The sequence below is a fragment of the Megalobrama amblycephala genome, linkage group LG16, assembly GCF_018812025.1.
Source record: "Megalobrama amblycephala isolate DHTTF-2021 linkage group LG16, ASM1881202v1, whole genome shotgun sequence".
NCBI classification, from domain to species: domain Eukaryota; kingdom Metazoa; phylum Chordata; class Actinopteri; order Cypriniformes; family Xenocyprididae; genus Megalobrama; species Megalobrama amblycephala.
This window is the reverse complement of record NC_063059.1, coordinates 30590968-30617475: the sequence shown is the minus strand read 5'-3', so window position 1 is coordinate 30617475 and position 26508 is coordinate 30590968. Positions and strand designations below refer to the sequence as shown.

At 37.1% G+C, this 26508-nt stretch overlaps 1 protein-coding gene across 1 annotated transcript in view; it reads right to left on the bottom strand.

Moving 5' to 3' along the window:
• tyw1 (tRNA-yW synthesizing protein 1 homolog (S. cerevisiae)) overlaps window positions 1-26508 on the bottom strand; it is a 72918-nt gene that overhangs the window by 17871 nt on the left and 28539 nt on the right. Inside the window, 6 exon segments of the mRNA XM_048160215.1 lie at window positions 1176-1249; window positions 1252-1285; window positions 12554-12689; window positions 15763-15940; window positions 23655-23764; window positions 26362-26480. Of these exon segments, the coding sequence (XP_048016172.1) occupies window positions 1176-1249; window positions 1252-1285; window positions 12554-12689; window positions 15763-15940; window positions 23655-23764; window positions 26362-26480 (651 nt within the window).

Genomic DNA, 26508 nt, shown 5'->3' with positions numbered 1-26508 from the left:
CCTGTATCCAAAATATTCTCAAACCACAGATGTTGATTTGATTTCCTGTCCGTTATCCTGCCCTGAATTCGCCTTCCCCGTTTCTGTGCTTTCTGTCGTAATGGTAAACCCGCTCTGTTCTGTTTTAGGCACGTTACATGGGGAAGCTGGTGGAAAAACTTTCATATAAAAGTGGTCTATTCAACATGTGCACTATATTCAAAATCTTCTGAAGCTTTGTGTGAAGAACAAACTAAAATTTAAGTCTTAATTACTGAGAATATTGATATCTGTATTCACCCTCCTTGCCACATTCATGAGATTTCATTACAGAAGTAGTCATTCGTAGGTGAATTCATAAAAAACAATGTAGACCCATTAGTCAAACTCATGACTAATCTGCTTCTTGAGTTCAACTCATTGACGTAGCAATTGCAGCGGTTAACAGCTCACTCAAATTTAAGTCAGTAAATATGACCTAAATACAAGTTTGTACATTACTCGAAGCTATCATATGGCAAAACACTTGCAATAAAACTCAGTCATGTGACGCTTTTGGGTGTTTTCTTTAAAGCTTCAATGCCAGTTGAAAAAGAGCCTAAATTTCTCCTTTTGTGTTCTACATAAAAAGTCATTCGGGTTTGAAAATAAAAAAGTGAGTAAAGGAAAATTTTCATTCTTAGGCAAACTGGCAAAAACTGAACTGATATGAACCATTTTAATGCGAATCAATCTCAACCTCTAAAAAGCAATTTTAAATTGGGTGAAAATACACATAACGTAACAAATTTCATAACAGAATGCACTAAAATTGTGAAAGATACTTGATACAGAAATTCCAAGATGATATTTTTAAAGTTTAATATCCTTTAATAATGTAGCATTCGAGTCAAAATTTGTGTAGTACAGGGCTTCAGTTACAATATTTCATAGCTCCTGCTGAAAACACTACTACACTAAGTTCATCTGAGATCAAAATCAATCCAATCTTGATTCATTGGCTTTCAGTTAATGCATTAGGACTGAGAATAAATTTAATGAGCCTGGTCATTACCTTGTTTTTCTTTGGTAAAGGATTTGGAGGAAATGCTTGGGATTCCAGCAATAGCTTAATAAAGATTTACCTATTAAACCCAAAAGGGTTCAGAGAGCCTCATTAGAAGCGGATGCCTGAATTAGGCGGGTGAGAAGCATACCTTGACCTCGATGAAATCTGGCTGGCCAAGGGCGATGAGATCAGAGTAGGCCTTCAGCTCATCCACATTCCAGCCTTCACCAGGGTCAGTCTGTACACCGTACGCTGTTGCTAGAAGTGAAAACACAAGGAGGAGCTGTCAAATTACTGCTTAATTAATCAAATGCGCCTGGGTTTGAGAATACCAAATGATACTTGCAACCCACTTTCGTAATCTAATGCATTTCTGAGTGAAACCACATGATCAATGGAAGACGTGTTCTGTGTCTTTTGGAACAGCATGCACTAATGAATCAATAAATAAGGAATGTGTTTGACGAAAGTAAATGATTTTAGTAAATGATTAAGATTAGGATTTGCTGGTGAAATAGAAGAAAAACAAAAACAAAAACAAATCAGTGGTCGACCATGGCCGCATTATCTGCAAAAAAGAAGGGTGGATGATATATATAAAAAAAAAAAAAATGATTACAGCAATAGAAACTACTGAAATGTATGGAAGCTTGTTTCAGCCACTGAATAAATAAAAAAGGTAATTGTCATTTTTTATCTCGCAATTCTGACCTTTTCTCACAATTGCGAGTTATGAAGTCAGAATTGCGCGATATAAAGTCGCGATTACATGTTATAAAGTCAGAATTGTGAGAAACATTTTTCCTTTGAATTGAGTTTATATCTCACAATTCTGACTTTATAACACAATAGCGAGATAAAAAGTCAGAATAGTGAGATAAAAAGGTCGCAATTACCTTTTTAATTTTTTTTTTTTTAGTGACGGAAACAAGCTTCCACAGAAATGTAACGTTACATAATACTTAATGAATTTTTTAGTTTTTGGCTTTATTTTAAATACATATTTGCCCAAAGATGTATTTAAGATAATTTAATAAGAATTATTGGGAAATCACTCTAAAATGACACATGAAAGTGAAGAATTACTGTCAAACGTACTACTATTGTATTATGTTCAAAATAATACAACAACATTATAACTAAAGTTCACTCAATAAGAAATATTTGAAACATCTATAACCATTTTAATATTTAAATAATATATTACATATTAATTATTTAAAAATATTAGTATAACAAATATTAAATAAATAATAATTCTACCCTGTTGGTATAAAAGTCCAAGTAAAATGTGAATAAAAGAATTCTTAAATCAAAATAAAAGACAAGATAAGTGACAAAATAAACAATTAAGTTAATCATATAAAATGTACTGATGGTGACAGCCCAAGCATACGCCTTTGAAAAGTAATGAATATCTATCAAAACCTGATGTAATGAAGGTATGAAGATATACAGCATATCCCATGACTGACAAATAATTCAGAGCTTAAAGTGGGATGTTCCATTTCTAGCTATTGCATCAACATAATCTTGCTGACGCTGCTTAATATTATTATTGACAAGAGAGTCAGATGAACATGGAGAAAAGGAACAAGACTTTTTAATAAGAGAGCTTCTCCAAGCTTCAGCCTTCAGTGTCTGGCCCTGGGGTCCTGGAGTTCGGAGTGCTCCGGCCCACATCATTACTCACAGACCCTCACACGCTGATGCCCTAAGGGGAGGAGGACCACACAAAACACAGCGAGTGATAATGGACACTCATGCCTCCTGTTCCTGTTATTGCACCTTGTCAATCAAACAGTCCGACTGTCACAGTCTGACATTGCTCAGAATAACCATGTCCATCCCTATAGACCGAATGCCTTTGCATGTTTGGTTGGTTTCTGTCAGAGTACAGATGTCAACGCAGTCAGCATTGTTCCTGATCCATGCTAACTAGTGGATCTGCAAGGCAGGGAAGGATGGGGGGATGGAAGCCAGCAAAAGCTGGGGAGGATCTGGCCTTCACAGGTGTATGTGTGCATGAACCGGAGAGAGAAGGACGGACATGAGAGATGGATAATTGGAGTGATGTGGCAGCGGGTGAGGGTATTTAGAGCAGCAAGCTGTTTTAAACCTGCCAAGAGATCTTCATCCATCCCACACCTGAGGCTGAATCAGGCAGAAGGTGAGCAGGGCTCCATAAAAACAGACAGCCACATGCTAGAGCGGAACAGCAGCATGCCAGCATAGCCAGCTGTATGTGTAAAAGTGAGTGAAAAAGTGCTGACAGAGCGTTGTCTGAAGCCAAGCCTCGCTATTATTATTGCACATATTAGCAGAAATCAATTAAAGCAATCTCTTCCATTTAAATATTTTTGTCCTAAATCAACCAAAAAAGCAGCAGGGTATTTTGAAAGCTAACACTTCTACAATATCCTGTCCACATCATCTAATAAAATATCAAATATGCTTACAAAATACACAAGACAAGAATAATATCAACTGTGCAAGTTGTTGTGGAAGCCTATTTAGGGTGTGCTCACACTTGTACACACTTCGAATACACACTTCGTTTGGTTCATTTGGTTTGTTCCGGACCAAAAAGGAAAAAAAAAAAAAAAAACATTTAGTCCTGGTCCGATTACCGAACCTAAACGCATGGGGATACGTTCACAACCTGATTGGTCGGATTTTATGACGCATTGCCTATTTTGAGACGGAACTTACCGAATAGGTCTGGGTAAAAAAAAATATTGATTTCTCGATTTTAAATCGATTCTCATTTTTACGAACCGATATCGATTCTTAAATCCCAAGAATCGATTAGTCTAGTCTGTTTTCAGTTGATGAATGAGCAGAATATGTAGCGCCTCCCATCCAATAAATCGCAATAATCTTTTGCTTTGTTACATTTGATATATAACAAAGTCTCAGATTTAAAATGACGTCCATCTTATTATGAGATTCAAAAAATAAATACCTTTTTGGCGCTGTTTAATGTGGCGTGACAGATCGCTTTAGCGCCTCAGTTAAAGAGAAGCGGCAGCACGGAGCGCATGTGAACATCCTCTCCTCCGCTTTAACACAGCGCGAAATAAACATCTGAAGGTATGTTAAAATATACAGTACAACTTACCGAAATCCATATCATGTCTCATGTAATCGCTCAATCAGTGTTTCAACCTCGGAAAGACGCCAATAAAACAGCTTGTAAACAAAGTCATGTCTCATTTACCTCAGAAAAACATATTCAGTGACCATAAACTCATTAGTCAGCTAGAAAAATGAACTCTAGAAAGCAACATTCTGATAAATATAGCTATGCACTGTTACATATTCATTATAATTTTTAATGTTTTTCAATATTTAATGCATGTTTCAATAAATCAGTTATGACAGCCGCGATTTAAATATTTTAAAAAAATGAATTTGAGTAGAAATATGATTATGTAATTCTAAACTTTATTTATAATAAAAACATTGAGTGTAATTTAAGTTAATTTAACCTTCAATATTATTATAGTAGTACCAACTGACTCCCATGTGTAGTTTACAGCATTAGTTATGAAAATTTGCCATGTACTGTAACTGAAATAGTACATCCAAAATAATCGATATTGAATTTAATCGAAATCGGAATCTAATCGAAAGCATGTGAATAGTAATCGAATCGAAACGTGAAAATTGTGTCAATACCCAGCCCTATTACCGAACATCCAAAACAATGCTGTGTGCTGAGATAAATGCGCTTGTGCATATGATGGTATTTTTGTCAGCTGGGAACTTGTGAAGAGCTTATAAAATGTGTAAAGGAGTCAAAAGAGTGGTGGGAATCCCTTGGTCACACACAAACGATCTACTGTGTGGAGACGTGCGTCTGATGCCTGTGATGGGCAAACTCGCAACTATGACGAGAAAAACCGGCATGCGTGAGGATTCTGTCGAACCACACCAGAGCTCATTTGGAAGCAGACAGAGACCCATCTTTTCAGTGGTCTCGGTCCGCTTATTTGGTGCGCACCAGGGTTCGGATGGCAGCGTTCACACATGTTCAAATGAATCGCACTAACAGAGCAAATCGCACCAGAGTTTGTTTTGGATATTCTGGTTCCTACATATGGTTTTCTTCTTTGCTTCAAAAAGATGTGACATTTTTTCAAATCGATTAAAAGGAACTTTTCGCCAGCTTTCAATCCACATATTTTAAATGTGAATTTTGGAATACTGGATAAAAAAAAAAAAAATGCTGAATGGAAAAACCAAGATGAAATTTCCAAAAAGTATGTATATAAAAAAAACAATGTATAAAAATATACATATTTAAAAAAAAAAAGAAAAAGAAACAAAGAACATAATAATAATAATTTCAGTAGGTTTTTTTTTTAAGCAAGACAACAAATTCAAACAAATTTCTACATGCAAGTCATGTTACTTTGCCTCAACATGTCATGTGACTAAATTCACTCAATTTTGCAACAAGTGAAGTGGAGATTTTGTTCTCTTTAAAAAAAAAAAAAAAAAAAAAAAAAAAAAAAAAAAAAAAGGTAACAAAAAAGGGTTAAAATTCTCTTATATAATATTCTGTAGCATTCTGAATAAACTAAATTTGAAATTTGGATGGAAAGATCGCTAATGGACTAAAACCACTCAGAACACCTTAGCAACTATATAGCAACGCTGTAGAAACTCTCCAAAACATCCTGTTATTTTCTATAGAAAAAAAAAAGTAAAAATCTGTAACGGTTATGTTCAATATAGTTCTGTTTTACTGTCATTTGGTTTCCCCGTTTGTCCACCTGTGTTCCTTATTAGTTTCTATAGTGAGTCACGAGTTACACACCTGTTCCCTGTTCTGTTCTTATCTTACAGATAAGAACAGTCTCTTATCAAACAAGCATCTATAGCAAATAACGTTCCTGTGACTTGGAAACCAGTTTATTTTGAACACTCTGAAATAAGCAGAATCAGAACGGAAAAATACTAAGAAATGGCAGCAGAAAGTTATAATACACTTTGCAACTTTTCTGTCTGGCCTCTGTTCACCAACTGGTATTTTCAGCTTCACAAAAGGTCTTAAAAGAGAAGGACCAAAAGCACACAAACAGCTCGCTCCTGAGAGGGAAAAAAAAGCCAATCAAATAGCAGGGCAGGATTGTCAAATGTTCCCCACACAGATCAAAACCAATACGAAATTAATCCAATAGGAATGCTAAAAAAGGTTAGGTAAATCCAGGACATGGCTCTTCATCTGTCATGTGCTGTATTTGTACTATTTCCTTGGAAAACAAGACGGCCAAGAAAAGCATTTCAATGAACAGCACTTATCAAGCCTGAGAACTAGAGATCACAAGGACACACTTAGTATGGAGGGATGAGTTCTGTCTATGTGCACTGAACTAAACCCTACACCACTCAACCATGCAAGGGCACACAGAAACCTCAGTCTCTGATTTGTAGAGACATGGTATACTTAAAAAGAATTCCAATGGGTTTTCTTCATAAACGCAGTTTTCAATATTTAATAAAGAACTTGTTTGCATCTCAGTGTTGATGTGCCTCCAACTGAACACAGAATTGCAACTAAAGTCAGATGAAGTTCGTTATTCTGAAGAAAACTGTTCCAGATACACAGACTTTACTTTATAAAATGTATGTTGACTTTTCTCAGCTCAGTCAAGCCAGTTTAAAGTCAAACTGAAATTAAAAAAGTGAGCATTTACTTCCTTAATAAATGTTCAAGTTTACACAATTCAATGGTGTACGGCATGCTATTCCAAATTTAAAAAAAGAAAAAGAAAAAAAAAAAAAAAAAAAATATCAACCAATCGATTCCTAATGAATGAAATGACACCTTGCATTACATTTTTTTCCTTATTGAAATAAACTTCACATTACATAAAAGAGCTACAAATGACATTTCATATTGACTTCAAAAATCAAGGAATTGAAATTTTGATCTGACATATCTGAAGATTAATGACCCCATAAAGCCAGCTTTATTGACTACCATCATTCAGGGGTCCAATATTAAAACCACAGCAAGTCGATCGGTCACTTCCTGAATCCCTGGCAAACACTGCTGCCTTACACCTTTCTCTGTGCATATGTGAGAGCTGAAACTATTTAAATATGCAATAACAATTTTGTGTCTTTCATCATCAATTGCATTGTACTTCATAGTACATAATCTCTAATAAGGTGCCTTAACACAAGTGTACTACAGCAATGGTTTATTCTCTAAACTTGAAGAAAAGAAAAAAAACATAAGGTCCCACTATTATACACTATTTTGCAGTTTATTTATGTGTATGTATGTGTGTGTGTGTGGGGGGGGGGGTCATTGGTGATCTACATAATGTGTCCAATAGACAGTCACACACAATAAAAGGCACTCATTACACGAAGAAAATTCAGTTCAAATGCGTCTTTGTTCTTGCTCAAAAAAAAATTATGTTTTCCTGCTCTGCTGCAAAGCAGTACATTGAGATAAAATGGTGCAAGCTACACATAGAAAGAAAAAAAGTGTCAGAGACTGGAGTCCATTCCAGCATCTCCCAAAGGATTCTGCCTCTACCTTAATTACTCCGAGTCCACTGAAGTACAACACACAGCATTTTTCTGTCTTACAGAATTTCTCTTTCTGAGCAAGAATCAATAAGAATCATTTATGAAAACCACATCTTATATATATTTGTCGTTTAGCATAAATATCACACACATAATGCGCACATCACTGTAAACCCTAATGCTCAAAATAATTAATTGGTTTGAGTTAGGGCTGCACGATTAATCGCATGCTTTTGTCATGCGTGTCTCGTCAGTAAAGCCGGTTCTGTGATTAGCGGTAAATGTCCATCACCTGCTTTCAAATGGAGTGGCACTTAATATACAGAGCCGTAGTTCGCGGACAAGCTACGCAATATCGCGTTCGTAATCGAAAGCGATTCATCTGCGATTATGAACACGATATTGCGTAGCTTGTCCGCGAACTACGGCTCTGTATATTAAGTGCCGCTCCATTTGAAAGCAGGTGATGGACATTTACCGCTAATCACAGAACCGGCTTTACTGATGAGACACGCATGACAATCTCGTGCAATTAATCGTGCAGCCCTAGTTTGAGTAGGGTAAACTTAAATTAGTAATTAACTTTTATGAGTATTTAGAACTCTTTTTTTGAGTTCACAAAACTGACACATTTTAAGTAATCTGAATTGTTTCACTGTTTTGAGTTTTATGAACTTGATTCTTTTAATTTAGACAAACTTAAATTTAACTGAAACTGGGCTGGAATTCTATTTCCCAGCATGCTTTACCAAGACACTCGAAAGGGAGAGTAAATGCTAAAATTAAGTGTTATATATATATATATATATATATATATATATATATATATATATATATATATATATATATATATATATATATATATATATATATATATATATATATATATATATATTTTTGTTTTGTTTTGTTTTTTGTTGCAAGAATAATGTTAAGTGGGAGATTTAGTAGAGGTTCATGTCTGCTATACTAATTTAGGTATATGTTAAATGTTCTATATTGCCATACACATTCAGCAATTGTTATGCTATGCTAATGCTATCAAAGTATTGTGTTACCAATTAGCAAGTTAGAATTTACTGAATTGGCTAGTTAAATCTAGCCGAGTTTCCACTACATAGTATTTAAGTTGAGATTACATGATAATTTTAAGTTAAATGAATGCTTTAGATGTACAAATTAGCTTACTCAAAAGAGCAATTTCAAATTGTTTGAGTTTTGCCAACTTAATTGGGTGTGTATGTGTATGTATATACATATTATACATTACACATATACATGTACATACATATGTGTGTGTATATATATATATATATACATACATACATACATACATACATACATACATACATACATACATACATACATACATACATACATACATACATACATACATACATACATACATACATACATACATACATACATACATACATACATACATACATACATACATACATACATACATACATACATACATACATACATACATACATACATACATACATACATACATACACACACACACACACACACACACACACACACACACACACACACACACATATATATATACACACACACATACATATATATATATATATATATATATACACACACACACACATATATATACACACACACTGTTGCTAATCGACATCAACTCACACAAAAATATTAGTACAGATTTGATTTCAAAATAAGAATCCTATCAAAACCAAACAATATGGGGATGTTAATAGTTTCTATTGTTGAACTTGTTCTACTTTGTTCTATTGTATCTACTAATTCATTTCAAGGTCTACTAATTCTACTAATTTATACTAATTCCTTTACATTAAAGGAATTAGGAGGTCATTAAAGGGTTAGTTCACTCAAAAAAGAAATTTCTGTCATTAAGTACTTCATTGTCATTAAGTATTAAGTCGTTCCACACCTGTAAGACCTTCGTTCATCTTAAAAAAAACAAATTAAGATATTTTTGATGAAATCCGAGAGGTATCTGAACCACATATAGGCAGCAACATCATTGCACTTTTCAAGGCCCAGAAAAGTAGCGAAGACATTGTTAAAATAGTCTACGTGACTACAGTGGTTCAACCTTAATGTTATGAAGCGACGAGAATATTTTTTGTGCGCAAAAACAAAATAGAAAAATAATGATTTTATTCAACAATTTCTTCTCTTCCATGTCAGTCCCTATGTTTTTCAAATAGTAAATACAGTGCAACGCTTCCAGGTTCTATGTCAGAACGGCGGCTCAGTATTGGCCGACGCTGTACATGTGAGCACAACGACGCATGCGTGTGATGCTGACGCCGGAGCCGGCCAATAATGAGCTGGCATTCTGACATAGAACCTGGAAGCGTTGCACTGTTTAGAAAACACAACACAAAATTAATGTAAACAGGATTATAATATATACAGACTGTTGGCAAATACTTGAGAACAAATTAAGCAAAATGCACACCAACAACAAAATTAATGAGGACATGTTAGTTACAAGGAGAAAGGGAAAAAAAAAATGGAATATAACTGTTAGGGTGATGAATGTTGAGAATAAAACAGCCATTAGTAATTTTGTTTTTATACTTGCGTCTTATTTATCTCTGACAAATAGAAGCCAGAAACAAATGCTTTGTAATTAAATCTTTTAGATGTGAGAGTGATGAATAAACCATAGGAAAAAGAGTATGCATAATGGTAGACAAACTGCCCAAGGAAACGGTGTCAGTCTAGACAGGTGAAGTTCAAGTGATGGAGGCACAGCAAGCGTCAGCCACATGAAATTCTCTCGTCTCACAAAGACAGAGTTTTACGGTCAGCAAAAAGTCTGGTGAAACTGCTGCTTATTCTGGTCACAAATCACCCAGTGCAACAGGAATGGCCAGTTTGAATGGCATGAGACATGTTTATCTTTAAAAAAAAAAGGACATTTATTCCCTTGGTTTATTGTTTCTTTTATTTGTAAGTCACTTTGGATAAAAGCAAAATCTTGAATGCCTCACAATCCTGCTGTCTACAGTGCCATCAGTGTTGAGTTGCTCTCTTCAGTCAGAAAGTGACACTGCAGGTGATCTCAACTCATTAGAAAACAGAAGAGCACTTTCTGTTCTTGTGTCTTCCTTTTTATGACTCACATATGCACATATGTACAGGCACACACACACACACACACACACACACACACACACACACACACACACACACACACAGAGAAGTTACAGACGCAGTGAATCATCTCTGAATGATGGCACTTAAAATCATTAAGCAGTAATGCCAAGGCCTCAGTGTAACAAACTGCTTTTGTCATCACAGCTTGCTGAACCCCCGAGTAAGAAGACCCATTGACGGACAGCACCTACGCATCCACTTCATCAGGCTCACATTTTTAACAGAACTTCACCTTAATATCGCAGTTAAAGCATTTGAAGGCATCCGCTGACTTTTATTCAACATCTACTAAAAAAAAAAATTGTTAGAGACGAAGTACGTTTTGCTCTTATTACTTGGATAAATCAGAGGATTTGGGTTAAGATTAAATCAATCCTGGGGCTTTGTGGTCATTATATTTGGAATTAACATAATCGATAGCAGGGATTTCTATACCAGTGTGTTTTGTACAAGCCTGATATGAATTAAAAAATAATGAATGAACAGAAGCGAGAGGTAAACAGCTTTTGGCAATTAAACAATCATTTTTTGGGCCGGCGACAACTGAGTTTTGCATGCAGTAATGCACAACAGAAAAATTAACCTTGTAAAACACTTGTTGACTTTAGAGTTGAATGATTCTGAATAAATACCACAGTCTCTTTCTGTCTACATTACATGGCCTGTGCAAAGACAATGATTGTTAGTGTCAATACAAGTCATTTAAGAGCAATGGTGTTGATGTGCTGATTCATTAAGGGTGCGTTCACACTTGTAGTTCGGTTCGTTTGGTTCATTTGGTCCGGACCAAAGAAGAAAAAAAAAAAAAATATTTAGTTCCTGGTCCGGTTAGCGTTCATATTGGCAATTTTATCACAGAACCAAAAGATACCAAACCTTAAGGCATAGGGATACATTCACAACATGATTGGTCGGATTTTATGACGTATTGCCTATTTTGAGACGGAACTTACCGAACATCCAAAACAATGCTGTTTGCTGAGATAAATGCACTTGTTGTGTGTGCGTAGCGGGGCGTAGCCTGCATGTGATGGTATTTTGGCCAGCTGGGAACTCGTGAAGAGCTTATAAAATGTGTAAAGTAGTCAAAACATCGGCGGGAATCCATCCGTCACACACACAAACGATTTGCTGCGTGGAGACGCGCGTCTGATGCCTGTGATGGGCAAACTCGCGACTATGACAAGAAAAACCGACATGCGTGAGGATTCTGTCCTTTTTAGGGTCTCGTCTTCCTGTTTTTGGTTCGTTTACATGTCTTTGGTCCGTGTTGCGTTCATATATCATTCGAACCGCACCAGAGTTGGTTTGGAAGCGGACCGAGACCCATCTTTTCTCGGTCCGCTTGTTTGGTGCGCACCAGGGTTCGGATGGCAGCGCTCACATATGTTCAAATGAACCGCACTAACCGAGCAACCGCACCAGGGTTGAACGCACCCTAAGATCTGTACACTATTTAAAAGATCACAAGAGGCACACAATGTTACCCTGGGTTTTGTACTCTTGATAATTGCAGTTCTATTTAGGTTTCTTGCTAAGCCAGGGTCAAAATGAGTGATTGTTGACAACAGTTGGTCCTAAAAAAGGACTTCTTTCAGACTATGAATGCAAAAGATGCCTTATTTATCAGTCTAGAACAATAGTCTCACCACTAAAACCGGAATTTAAGATTTTTTTTCCCCCATCTGGATGTGCTTTTCAGTTTTTAGGATTATGAAGTCAGTAAGATGGTAATATTACAAGCTTCTAACACAGTCAAAAGTCTTTTGTTTTATCTGGACTACGTTAAAGTGGACATACCTTTTCACCAAGCGCTCTGAGACTGTCCAAAAAGCGCTGCCAGAAGTCTTTGAAGAGGGGACGGTCAATTTTCTTCAGACTGTCCTTAGTGCTGGCATCAACGCTGACATAAAGTTGTGTAACAGGCACAAGATTTCTATAAATAGAGAAAGAGTTGGAGGGAGAATAAAATTAACATGAAGCACAGAAAGTCTGGCTTTTTAACATATTAACAAGACTGAAGAAAATTAGAGTGCATAAGCATCGGGATCTAAACCGTTTCTGGCCAGGCTGAGCAAGTGGCTATATTGTACTGCATTCTTTGTCACTGTGCCTGTGTACAACACAATAAAGCAATATGCAACTGAGTGATGTGATATGAAAACTGGAGTTAAGCCAGGAATAGGTAATGTGTACCAAACCAACAACTGCCAGAGCTGCATTAGCCAAATAAAAAAAAACTCAATCACTCACTTCAGCTCTGGACTGTCCAACTAGATCACCCTATCATCATTTTAGTGAAGACATGGTATTTCTAATGAGGGGCTGTCAGTGTCTACTGTGTAAATGTTGCCACCCACTATACAGTACGAAGGGAACTTCTCTATCTCAATGATAACTTTGTGGTTTCCCTTTGGGTAATGAGGACAAGTCAATTCACCCACCGGTTTTCAGAACGGACAAGCTGACCCTGTGTCTCCTCCAAACACTGGAGTCATCTTACAAAACATCTTGAAAAAAGTAGATTCACATACATTGTGAAGAATCTCAATAAATAGACAATCTTGGTCATTTTTGTCCTCTTAGCGAAGCTTTTGACACTGCCTGCCACAATAGTTTCCACATATCTGGCACTGCTCTCCACTGGTTATCATCATTCATTAAAGGCATCAATTTCTACTGATAAAGAAATCAAATCCAGCGCCCACTGCTCACGATGTCCTCCAGGGCTCAGTTCTGGGCCCTTTCCTTTTTTTTAATTTATATGCTTCCCCTTGTATCCATGATGTCAAAATGTGCACAGCAGCTAATTTTACAAAACAACCCTGACAAAACTAATCTATAAAACACTCTAATCTGTGTTTAGAAGAAGACTTCACCTATTGTACAAGATGTGATTTTCAACCTCAGTTCACACATTAAACACCTCGTTCTTTCCTCCACTTCCGTAAAACTGCTCTTGCAACACAATATTAAGGTGATCCGATTCAGCTCCTCTACTGCTCTGCCAATTTATTAAGAGTTCCCAAGTTCAGACTGACCTCCATCTTCAATACCTAATTAAAACTCTTCAGTTTACTCAGGATTATTGAAACGTTCTCTCTGTTGTGTCTGAAATCAGTTTATCTTGTTTGGGCCTGTACTTGTTTCTCCAGCCTTTTCTTCTTTTTACAATAAAGACACTTTACAATAAAATTCCATTTGTTAACAATAACTACAGTCGCCAACATGAACTAACAATGAAAAATACTTCTAAAGCATTTATTAATTTTAGTCATTAATTGACCTTTCGCTGGGAGTTTGATTGACAAGCGATCTAACCAATCATAACGCCGAATCCGCCATTTTGTCTAGTCAGGAGTTGGAAGATTAACCTCGGTGGACTTAAAAAATGGTGTGTACTGACATCTTTCCACGTTTGAAACAACATTCCTTCTTATGTTCATTCATGTGTATTTGATGCTATAAATTAACTAGTAAGAAGATGATTGGTTCATGAGCTGCTTGAGCTGAGGCACTACAGCGATCTGTCACGACACATTAAAAAGCCACAAAACGGTTTTTATTGTTCGAATTTCTTTAAAAATTACACAGTGTGAAAGCTGGGACTTTGTTTAATATCATAAGTAATCTGCTCTGTCTTGTCTGTCGATGTGTTTTCAGTGTCCTCTTTGCTCCGAGATGTATTTTTCACTCTGTAAGCAACAGTAACTAAGGGGGGCGGGTCTTTGCGAAGGGTCAATTTCAACATTTACTAATACATTAAATTAATCAAAAGTTGTATATGTTCATAAAATTTAATGGACGTGAGCCAACACGAACTAACAATGGACAGTTGTATTTTTATTAATTAACATTAACAAATGTTAATAAATACTGTAACAAGTATATTGCTCATTGTTAGGTAATGTTAGTTAATGCATTAACTAATGTTAATGAGATCTTATAGTGTTATGTTTTTATCACATGGTTTACCCCTTTTTGGTACTCACTTTCAGTTTCAGTTATTCAGTGTCATGCATTGTGATACTAAACTATTTAAAGCCAAATACCAGCTCTTTAAATATATAAACCAAGCAAGATGATGAGAAAAAGCAAAAATAAAATAAGTAAGTATAATTGGCTATTTTGAGTTGTTAGAGGCTTGTGCCGGTGTACCATTTCATCCTTTCCTCCAGAAACGAACACAAAAAAATTTGCATATTGATACGAGTAACGCAGCAGGTCTAGGATCTCATTATAATACCATTTGAGAAAGATTATTTGAGAGGGAAGGCTTGATGCTAAGACCCTCAGAGAATATCATTTTTTGCTTCTGTTGGTTTGTTTATCACTCAGAAAAGGCCTGGCTCAGCAGAGCAGCGTGACAAAGCTTGCTGATATGAGATTGAACAACAACGATTGACAAGTGTTTCTCACTTCCTCAGCACACTGCCAACATGATATTCCAGCGGCTGAAGTGACGTCCCCCTACCCTCAGATAACCTGCCTGACCTGTGAGGATTCAGCATGCAGCAGTCGGAAGAATGAGGCGAGGATGTATTTTGCATTAAGCTGGGGAGCAGAAAGAGAGAGATAGCTAATAGCTTTTTGGCTGCTCCTGAAAACTCACAGTCTAGTGGAATTGGAGGAGCTGGGAGTCAAAGAAACTGTGATTTGCAATTCAGGGCCTGATTATGGCTTATCAGTCCCGTTGCAGCCCGAGTGGGACTTCAAAGACTGAGGGGAAAACTTCAAGCTGGGGGATGTTCAGCAGTTACGACTACTGCAGATATACAGAGAACAAACGCGTACAAAAAAGGCTGTGTCTGTAGGCACCTGATCAGAATCACTGAATGATATACGACATGATAAATAACAAAAGTTTGCACCCACAATCAGGGCCATACCCATCATAGACATTGAGGGGAATGTGTCCCCACAATATTAAGATTAGTGATTTACCGATATGTTTTTTTCAGTAGCCGATTTTTTATTTAATCTCCAAGATCCTGAATATATGGTCCCACCTGATCTCCTCAGGGAACTGGGCGTTGGTGACTAAGAAGCTGGATATGTTCTGTTGGTGAAGCAGTCGGAGAAAGGAGTTGATCTCAGGATACATGATGGGTTCGCCCACCAGAGACAGAGCACAGTGCTTCACTGTGAGTCCCTCTTCAAAACGCTCGGGACGCACGCCTGGAACTCCTGTCAAGTGATAAAACACCACAAAGTAAAAATTTAAACAGTTTATTAAAGTGTTTAATTTATTAGCAACTAGGGCCACAAACAGTATTGCAAAGATAAGTTTTCCAAACACTCCTCAAATCTGCCATTGGCGAATGAAGCCAATGGCAGACAGCTCCAAATCCAGGAGTCACCAGTGCTATATATATATATATATATATATATATATATATATATATATATATATATATATATATATATATATATATATATATATATATATATATATATATATAGCACTGGTGACTCCTGGATTTGGAGCTGTCTGCGTTTCACTGTGAACATACTCTGGATTGACTAGTTATACCTGTTCCAAAAACGATGCCAAGAGCAAGTTCAGAGTAAAGTTTGGATTAATCAAAAGTTTTTCACATTTATTCACCTTTTTCTGAACGTAGAAGTCTCGCCCGACTCGCACTGGAATGATGATTTACATTTCCAGTCTCTAGTGTTCCTAGTCAAATTAGTGTATTTCTGAGCTGATAATGTAATGTTAAACCTATGAAAATGGTTTAAAAAGCAAATGGCTCGACAGTGCCATCACAGTGTAGCAATGACTGTCTTTTGTCTCACTCAAAGTTTAACGAGTGCATAGATGACACAATGCTGTCCGAAGTTACTGAAAACATATGATCTCTCATTAAGTTTGTGGGATTTTGTCCTCAAAATGATTAGAGCAAACATATACGCTACTTGGGGAGTATTTTAACTTAAAGGGGTATTTCACCCAAAAATGAAAATTTGATGTTTATCTGCTTACCCCCAGCGCATACAAGATGTAGGTGTCTTTGTTTCTTCAGTAGAACACAAATGATGATTTTTAACTCCAACCGCTGCCGTCTGTCAGTCAAATAATGCTAGTGGATGGGAACTTCTACTATAAGAGTAAATAAAACTTGCATAGACAAATTAAACCCTGCGGCTCGTGACGACACATTGATGTCCTAAGACACGAAACGATCGGTTTGTGCGATAAACCGAACAGTATTTATATAATTTTTTTAACTCTAATACACCACTATGTCCAACTGCGTGCAGCACTCATTAATAAGGTCTGATCGTGCTCTGACAGCGGCAGTGATGTCTCGCTCTCATTGAAGTATATGTGCGAGACATCACTGCCGCTGTCAGAGCGCGATCAGACCAAACGAATCGAGTGATGAATGCAGTTGGACATAGTGGTGTATTAGAGGTAAAAAATTATATAAATACTGTTCGGTTTCTCGCACAAACCGATCGTTTCGTGTCTTAGGACATCAATGTGTCGTCATGAGCCGCAGGGTTTAATTTGGACTTGTCTATGCAAGTTTTATTTACTCTTATAGTAGAAGTTCCGGTCCCACTTTATATTAAGTGGCCTTAACTACTATGTACTTACATCAAAAAATAAGTACAATGTACTTATTGGGTTCATATTGAATTGCAAAACACTTTTGCTGCTTTTGAGGTGGGATACGGGTGAGGTTAGGGACAGGTTTGGTGGTATGGGTAGGTTTAAGGGTAGGGGTAAGGTGTAAGGGATGGGTCAACAGTGTAATTATAAATATAATTACAGAAATTAATTACATATGTAATTATATGCAGGTGTTTTTAAAATATAAGTACAATGTAAAAACATGTACACAATAAGTGCATTGTATCAAATGATTAATTTAAATGTAAGTACATAGTAGTTAAGGCCACTTAATATAAAGTGGGACCGAAGTTCCCATCCACTAGCATTATTTGACTGACAGACGGCAGCGGTTGGAGTTAAAAATCATCATTTGTGTTCAACTGAGGAAACAAAGTCACCTACATCTTGGATGCGCTGGGGGTAAGCAGATAAACATCAAATTTTCATTTTTGGGTGAACTATCCCTTTAAGTGCTGCAAGCCATAGATGTTTTCTCTTGCCAGTCTAGTATAAGATGCAAGGAATACAGCACTGTATATGGACATTCTCTTCAGATTCGCTGGTGCTTATGTAGCAGCCAACATCATCACAGATTAACCCTGTGCACAATTTTATTTTTAGTAATGTTCAAAAAGTTTCTGTTTAGTTAATTCAGACTCTGACAAAATGTTGGAATTCCTCATGCTGGTGCTCTTCGTTTACTCAGGAAAAAGGTGGATATGTATAACGCTTTTCAGGGTATATGTGACGTTAAGATACCATTGCTTTCTGGAATACAGTACAGGTCATACTTACAATAAACTCTGATTCTATGCACAGGCTGAGAGATGCAGTTCAAACCACACAACTTTGCTTTTTGGAACTATGGTTTCATGAATCACAGAATCGTTGAACTATATTGGTAACAGTGAAACTTAGTTTCCTAACAATGCTTCTGGGAAACACACTCCAGGTCGAGTTGCTCAAATGGCAAAGTTTTTACCACTGAGTCACAGTGTTTACCTTTTTAAGCAAAATCGACTGATCAAAAAATATCTTAAAGTTGTCTCTGCAAATTAAAATGGGAGAAATGGTTCAACTTTATTCTTGTACTTCTTGAAACTACCCATATAATTAAGACCAAAGAGAGGGAGAAAATTGGCCATAAATTCAACATTTTGACAAAACATTAATAAAAAAATAAAATGAAATAAAATGAACCCACAGGGAATAAAAATAAAGACAAAAAGAAAAAAAATGGACAGAGGACTGCATGCAATCTTGAAATTATTAATCTTGCCAAGAAAAGACTATTACCAAACTGTATTCTAATCAGACTGGCAATAATCTAAGTTCTAGTAGCCAAACATTTTCTTCTCTCTTTCTTGATATCTGAGGAGTCTGGCTCCATTTTTTTGTGCTCTGTACCCTCGGCACAGCATGCTTCCTGGCCTTTCATCCGTTCTCCCTGTTCACTTGTTAGTGCGTTTGTTTACTCAGCCCTGGGTCATCATGGCTTACTTCTGCTACATAGAGCAGTGATGTCACTGCTAAAATGTCAACTGCGCCACCAAGCCAGAGAGGACGCTGAGACCAAGACGACGATGCGGAGGTGGTGCAACACACACAAACTTGCACACACACACACATCTGGCACCAACTCAGAAACTGGAACAAAATCTACAGTAGTCTCCATCAGGAGCCTCGATTTCTCTGGTTCAGATGCATCAAAAATGCTAATCTTTAGACGAAAAATGATGTACTGCTTTATCAAAACATTCCCTGTTCATTTCTCGAAACTTGAATAAAAAAAAAACAAGTTGATCGACAGGAACATTATTAGATTTTTGAAAAACAATTCAACCAGAACAGTAGACCATGAGCAATGTTCATTTCAGAAAAATACAAAAGTTTGACATCTGTACTCAAAGCAGATGATCAAAGACAGATGTCTTAAGTTTCAAAAAGCTGAAACCTTAATTTACGAATGATAAAATCAAATCAAACTGACTTTTGGGACTGTACCACTCCACCTAATAACATTTCCAGCAGATATCATCAGAAAATTCCCTCTCTTAGCTGCAGATCTGTTTTGTAGCCATCTACACTAGACATCTCTTGATTAATTTTTCAGACTACTGCAGATGAAGGAAAAAAAAAAAACATCAAACAGTCTTCAAATCACCCCATATTCTGGAGTATGATGGCAGTGTGGTAAAACAAAACCAGCGATTTTAAGGGAGTTGCTTCAAACGCTAAGAAAAGGAGCAAAAGGATTTAGTTCCCATCTTAAGGTTCTTGAAAACCCATCTGGTGTGCCCCCTCAATCCTACAAAAAAGTCTGATCCAGATGTCTACCAAAGTACTGAGATGGAAGTTGAACTCTGGATCTGGCAGTGAAATAACAACTCATTACGAGTTGACGTCACCTGATTGTGGAGATGAGGAATGAGAGACAGGAATGTGTTACGTCCCAACAGGCACATTTTGGAGGGAGGAGGAAATCTGCTGGCATTAGAAAGTTTTATGACACAGTATTGGTATGTCATTGCAAAAATAGTACTAAGAGTAGAGGACACCATTTTCTGCCACATCGGACCTAAATAACAAACAACTTGCCATCAAAACAGAGATGATTTCCATTGGCAGTAACATTTGAAAAGCATGATTCATCCCACTACTTAAGTTACTAATTTGTCATTTAGCTGATGCTTTCATCCAAAGCAATTTATCAGTCATGGTTTGGGAATTTGCTCACTTTCAGTTAATGAGCTGTATTATTGCAATTAAAAACTAAACTTACAGCAGTTACATGAATTTCTTATTTAAATTCTAATTCCTTTAGCCTGACGTGGTCATACTCAATTCTAGTCAGAATATGAGTCTGATACTGCTCCACTCACTGTTGCCAACTATTTTCAAAGGAAAGTAGCTAAAGCCTGCCCAAAAAGTCGCTAAATGTCGCTAGATGACGTCATGGGTAAATTAGCATATTCGTGACGTCATCACGCCGGTTGCATTCTGCCTGCCTAATGTGTTTTCTCTCCTAATCCGTGCTCACATAGCCTACTGTATTTTAATACAATATAATATAATATAGCCGAATATCAAATAAAGCTGTTCTCATATATATATATATATATATATATATATATATATATATATATATATATATATATATATATATTTATTATATATATGCCTATATAATTTTTTATTTTTTTGACCGGCAACAAAACGCGTATGATATAATGAATGACATTTTTATACATTTGTAAATTACATGAATTCAGAGAGTTCGGAAACTGGATGAACTAAAGCTCTGTGATAGTGAGTAAAATAAAGTGATAATAAGCACAAGAGAAAAATGGAAATTAAAACCATCAAACTAAATTCTTTAAATATAAAACAAAGGAGAATCAGAAATAGTGTTTGGTCCGTGGCAACACTGTGTGCTCGTATGTACTCGCTTATTCACGTCTGTCAGATGCCGTGCACTCAACGGTGCTGCTGCTCCTCTCAGCCACTCAATGACGGCAGCGGGAAAGCAAGACCTCGCGCTCACAGGACAGTGCTGGTGACATTTGAAAAGTTACTGAGGTTTGTCCAAAAATTCGCTAGATTTGTCGCTAGGCGCTTTTTTGAAAAATTGTCGCTAAAGGGGTCTGAAAAGTCGCTAAATCTAGCCACAAAGTCGCTAAGTTGGCAACACTGGCTCCACTGGGCTTTGATTATGGGGGCGTATTTCAACCGATCCAGGAAAGACCTCAATTGGATAGACCTACAACCAATCAGAGCTACAGAGTAAGTGACGTATGTTGAGCGACGCATAGTTGTCAACAGAACTCTTCTTAGCGACCATCGGGGCCAGCTGATAAATCAAACTTTTGCCGAATCCCGTAGGAAGGACGGCAAATACATCTTTCCCATCGACAAATGCCTTGATCGCGGTCCTCTGTTCCTCTTTTAAAATTAATGCGCTGTCGATATCTTCTATAACGGACGCGATGGCGGAATCTACACATCTCAGTTCTTCAACAGACATCATTGTTAAACTAATTGACCTTTCGCAAAGACTCGTCCCCCTTAGTTACTGTTGCTTTGTCCGACAAGCCGTGGCGCTGTCACGCCACACAGAGTGGAAAATACATCGCGGAGCAAAGAGGATACTGACAACACATCGACAGACGAGACAGAGCAGGTTACTTATGATATTAAACAAAGTCCCAGCTTTCAAACTGTGTAGTTATTAAAAAAATTCAAACAATAAAAACCGTTTTGTGGCTCTTTAATGTGTTGTGACCATGATCGTGACAGATTGCTGTAGCGCCTCAGCTCAAGAGGCTCGTTAACCGATCATCTCTTCCTACTAGTCCATTTATAGCATCAAATAAACATGAATGAACATGAGAATGAATGTTGTTTCAAACGCGGAAAGACGTCAATATGCACAATTTTTCAAGTTTAACTCCACCGATGTTAATCTTCTAACTCCTGACTGCTTTGTTGGACAAAATGGCGGATGCGGCGTTCTGATTGGTTAGATCGCTTGTCAATCAAACTCCCCAAGCGCTCTTTGATGACGTGGGTGGTTACGTAACCGCAGATAGCCTGTCCATCATCGATTAAAGCCCGCCCTGGCAATTTGATTTGCTCGGCCTTCTGGGAGCCGAGCACAATTAAGGTGTGTTCACGCGGCCTCGTAATTCCTGTAGTTACGAGATTCTAGCTTGTAAAATGCGTTCACGTCCTCGTAGAGATCGTAATTACAGCTTGTAAGCTGGGAGTTCTCTGAAAGCTCCCACATGTACCACGTGGCCGCTGTACCACCTGACCGCTGTAGATTCATTTAGGCGTTGATAGTGGTGCCATGGAAACGCTTAATTCCCAGTCAAAGGACGTGAACAGCTCCGAATATAACGTCACGTGTTGCCATTTCAAGATACCGGTAAATACGAGGTGACGTGAACGCAGCTTTACTCCACAATGGATCGAGTCCAGACCGAACTTCCCGTCCAAAAAATGTTGTGGGCGGGGTTCGGGCTGGCACCCACGCTATAATTCCTTGAACTCAAATGACAATTCAGCATCCTGTTTGTGACCTTAACTGAAGTTCAAGAAATTTAAGTGATGGAAGGTCTTATGATCTGTATGTATGAATCACAAAAACCATTTAAATAAAGATTAGGCATATATGTGATTATATTCTAAAATAACTAATGTTCTAAAGTTCTAAACTCATAATGAAGATGAATATTCTGGCATATGAAGGCAATTCAACTATAGCAAATGCAAATTTAGCTTCAGTTATGGTATTTGATCAAGGTCAAAATAAAAAAAGGTTTTGTACCAACATGAAATGCCACAATTTCAGGCATTCCAATCCAGATATAATTAGATTTCTCAAAAATGCCTGAGCTGAAATAAAAACACTAAATAATTTGCTCCATTGTTTTTAACCATGGTTGTTTGATTCCATCTAAATAGAGCTAAAGAATGTTTCACTTTACCAACCAAGGCACTCTCAAAACAAAACAGAACTGAGTCCATGTCCCCTAAATACTTATTTATGCTATGCTGTATTGGGAATTATCTGCAACAGAAGTAAATAAAAGGTCTCAACTGTTGCTTTACAAATGAAGTCTCAGCTAGACGCTCTTTCCATCTGATCTCGGCCTGTCAAACTAATCCAGCCACAAACCCAGTCTCCTTAATGCTGCTGAAAGCTGATGGATCCACTACTGATCTGATGCAGCAGATGGTGAAGAAAGTGACAGGGTGCAAATGAATAAATTAGACCCAGTCGAACTGCACTTAGAGCTTGTCCTGTTACTGCCTTCTGCAAACCGTAGTGATGGCTAAAAATATCCCAGTGTCTGTTTGACAATCTCTGAAACCGGGAGAGTTTTCAGAGTGTAAAGACGTCAACATAGTGTTATGTCACACAATGTTTGAATACCTTCCAACTGGATATGTGCCTCTGCGAAAAAGGATTTAAATAAAACAAAAAGTTATTTCTGTACAATTACAGTGTAAAGGCCTATTAACAGCAGGTGTGAATTTTCTGCTCAGGTTTTTGGCACAACAAGATTTCAGGATAATACTTTCACTTGTACAACAAAAACACAGACCAGAAAATTCACGTTGGATTTGGTGTGCAGACAACTTTTGTCATTTATTCACATCAAACTTGGTGTGAGTTAGATGCAATGGAAAATACAGCGTCGCCAATTAGTGTTTTAAAGGCAGGAGGAGAGGTTAGCTAAAGGTAACAGACAGCGGCGCCCCGGGAGCCATTACCTCTGAATTGCCGAATCATGTTCCTGTGGTTCTCCACGGCCTCCTGAATGATCTTCTCGGCCGGGTCCATTTTCCAGCGCCACTCAGTACCCACTGGGTTGGTGTGGTGTCTGTTCAGAGAGAATGAGAGAGGACAGCTCCTGTCAGCACGGCACCGTCACAGCATTACACGTTGTACACCGCAGTCTCATTCCCCTGAGAACAACACCTGCACCCCCACTGCCCACAAATTAGCATCCTGTGACCCTTTCAACAGCTCTCACATCACATAAAAGGGCATAAATGCCAGGCAATGTGGCTTTACTTCCTTCCCCTGCCGTAAATAGCAACAGGAGATGTGAAAACGCTGGATGTGACGGCATATCCCTTCATTTCACCAGGGGTACAGTTAAATCCTATTATGAGGATGTGCAAAACTAAATTTTTAAAATTGACTAGTCAGAGGGTTGTCTGAACAACTAGCCCACAAACAGATTGTTTTTTCCAGGAAGTTTTTAGTTTATTAAAAATAATAAAAATAGTTTATCTTTTAGTTTAGCTTATGTGTGACCCTGGACCACAAAGTAGCACGGATATATTTGTAGAATTGTATGGGTCAAAATGATCGATTTTTCTTTTATGCCAAAAAATCATTAGGATATTAAGTGAGTTCATGTTCATAAATCAAATTTCCTACTGCAAATGTATAAAAAAAAAATATATATATATATTTTTGTGAGTGGATATGCATTGCTAAGGACTTCAATTGGACAACTTTAAAGGTGATTTATATCTCAATATTTTGATTTTTTTTTTTTTTTTTTTTTCAAATAAGTTATAAATCTTAATTTCAAAAAGTTGACCCTTATGACTGGTTTTGTAGTCCAGTGTCACATATAGAATCAGAATCAAAGTAAAACTAAATAAATAAATGCCATCATAATGGGTATGATTGGAAAACTAATATTGTCTGAGTAAAAACATTATATAAAAAAGATAGATTAATAGATTGATCGATTAATAAATCAACTTAATCAGGCCATTGTCATCCATTCATTTCATTAAAAAGTTTCTATTATAAAAACACTATTATATTTTCTATTATAAAATATATTTTCTATTATAAATGTGTATATATATTTTGTGAACCAAAACATGTTTGAGTAATAATATAAAAAAAATAAAATTATATTAAGTTCCCCAAGCATATGTGGGTATGCTTGGGGAACTGAAACATGTCAGAAGAAAAAGAAAGAAAACTTTAAAAAAAAGCAGCATTAACAATCAACAGACTTGATCTTTTTGCCCTCTTGCCTTTATCAAAATGGTCTTCTGGGCTGAAAAGTCAATGTTTAAGAGCTTTTCCTCTAATGCCTTTGCTCAGTTTCAGGCGATACCACCTAAATTATCCAGCCCATCCACATGAAGAGGGCTCTTCAGACTCATCATTTCGAGTGCCACTTTTAACCAAATTACTCCCCTTATGCGAAGTTCAATATTTCCATCACATTCCATGAAAGCGGAGGACTAAACGACTTTTGCATTTTGAAACTTTTCAGCACATTTATTTGCATTATGTCATTAACTGTGTGGCATTTGAGGATACGCACAGCAAGTGGCAATGAAACGAATTAAAAATTTGATTAGCGCAACAGCGCTACAACCCACAACGCCAACAACTAAATCCGATACACCACTCATACAGAAGGGCATAAAAATAGATTTCACTGACATCTCAAGACGATGATTTTTCTTCATAATACCCCATAATGCCTCAAAATCAGCTGATTTAATGAGAAAATTGGATGGGAAATGACAGATTTACTCAACAGCAGGTCTGAGACGCCCTCAATCTGCTGCGTTAATCTGACAGAGCAGCTCAAACTACAAACACAGAAGTTGGGTTTTGTGTATTGGAGGCTGTCCCAGTATGTCCTGTCCCAGAGCTGTAGGACATGACACAGTGTCCTGGAAGTTTATGGGTGGATGTTTGTGTAACGCTCACAGCGACGTCCTTAAATCTAGTCCATCTCTGTCAGCGAGCAGCTTTAAGCTGTGCTGTACCGTAAGGCAACTAAGGGTTACACATAGTGGAAATCATCCCAGATGCACTCTTCAGAGGAGGTGCGCTGATGCTCTTTGACAGCCCCCCACCTCACCCCCACATAAAACCTCACAGCCAATGACAGGAATATTATATACTACCTTCTTTCCACAAGTGTCACTATGAATCAGCAGTGCTGCGTCTACCATTGCACTTACAATTCATTCAGATGGACATCACAGCTGTTTGCTCAGGCATCTCTCACATTGATATTTTGAAGTACAATTTAAAATGTAAGACTTTTTAACCTTTACCCCCAATTTTTTTTTATACTTTATATCAGGTCTCTGTGAGTACTAAGTACTTGCGTCAAAAAAGTACTTGTTAGGTACAATGTAGTATCACGTAGCCAGGTATGTAAAAACATTCAAATGAATCATTTGATTACAATGCACTTATTGTGTAAACGCATGTAGTAGTTGAAGGGTTTTTTTTTTTTTTTTTTTTTAAGTATAAAAATGGATGAGTTATGCACCAAATATTTAATACTTAGGGTTCTGGGTTTGTTGAAACCCTAAATATGAGCATTCAGTATTCATTTTTTAAGTGCATATCATGGAATAAATATGATAATATTTTTATATTTTTTAATAAAAAAAATAAATAAAAAAAACCTTCTCCTACCTCCAGCAGAAAACACATTTGTTGGCACAGGCCAGGCTCGGCGTGGTCTCCATACATCGATGCGATTCAATCCCGTAGAAGGTGTGTTTATAGCAGCCTCCTCTCCCTCTCAGCATTGACTAACAAAAAAAAAGGTGCAACATTTGT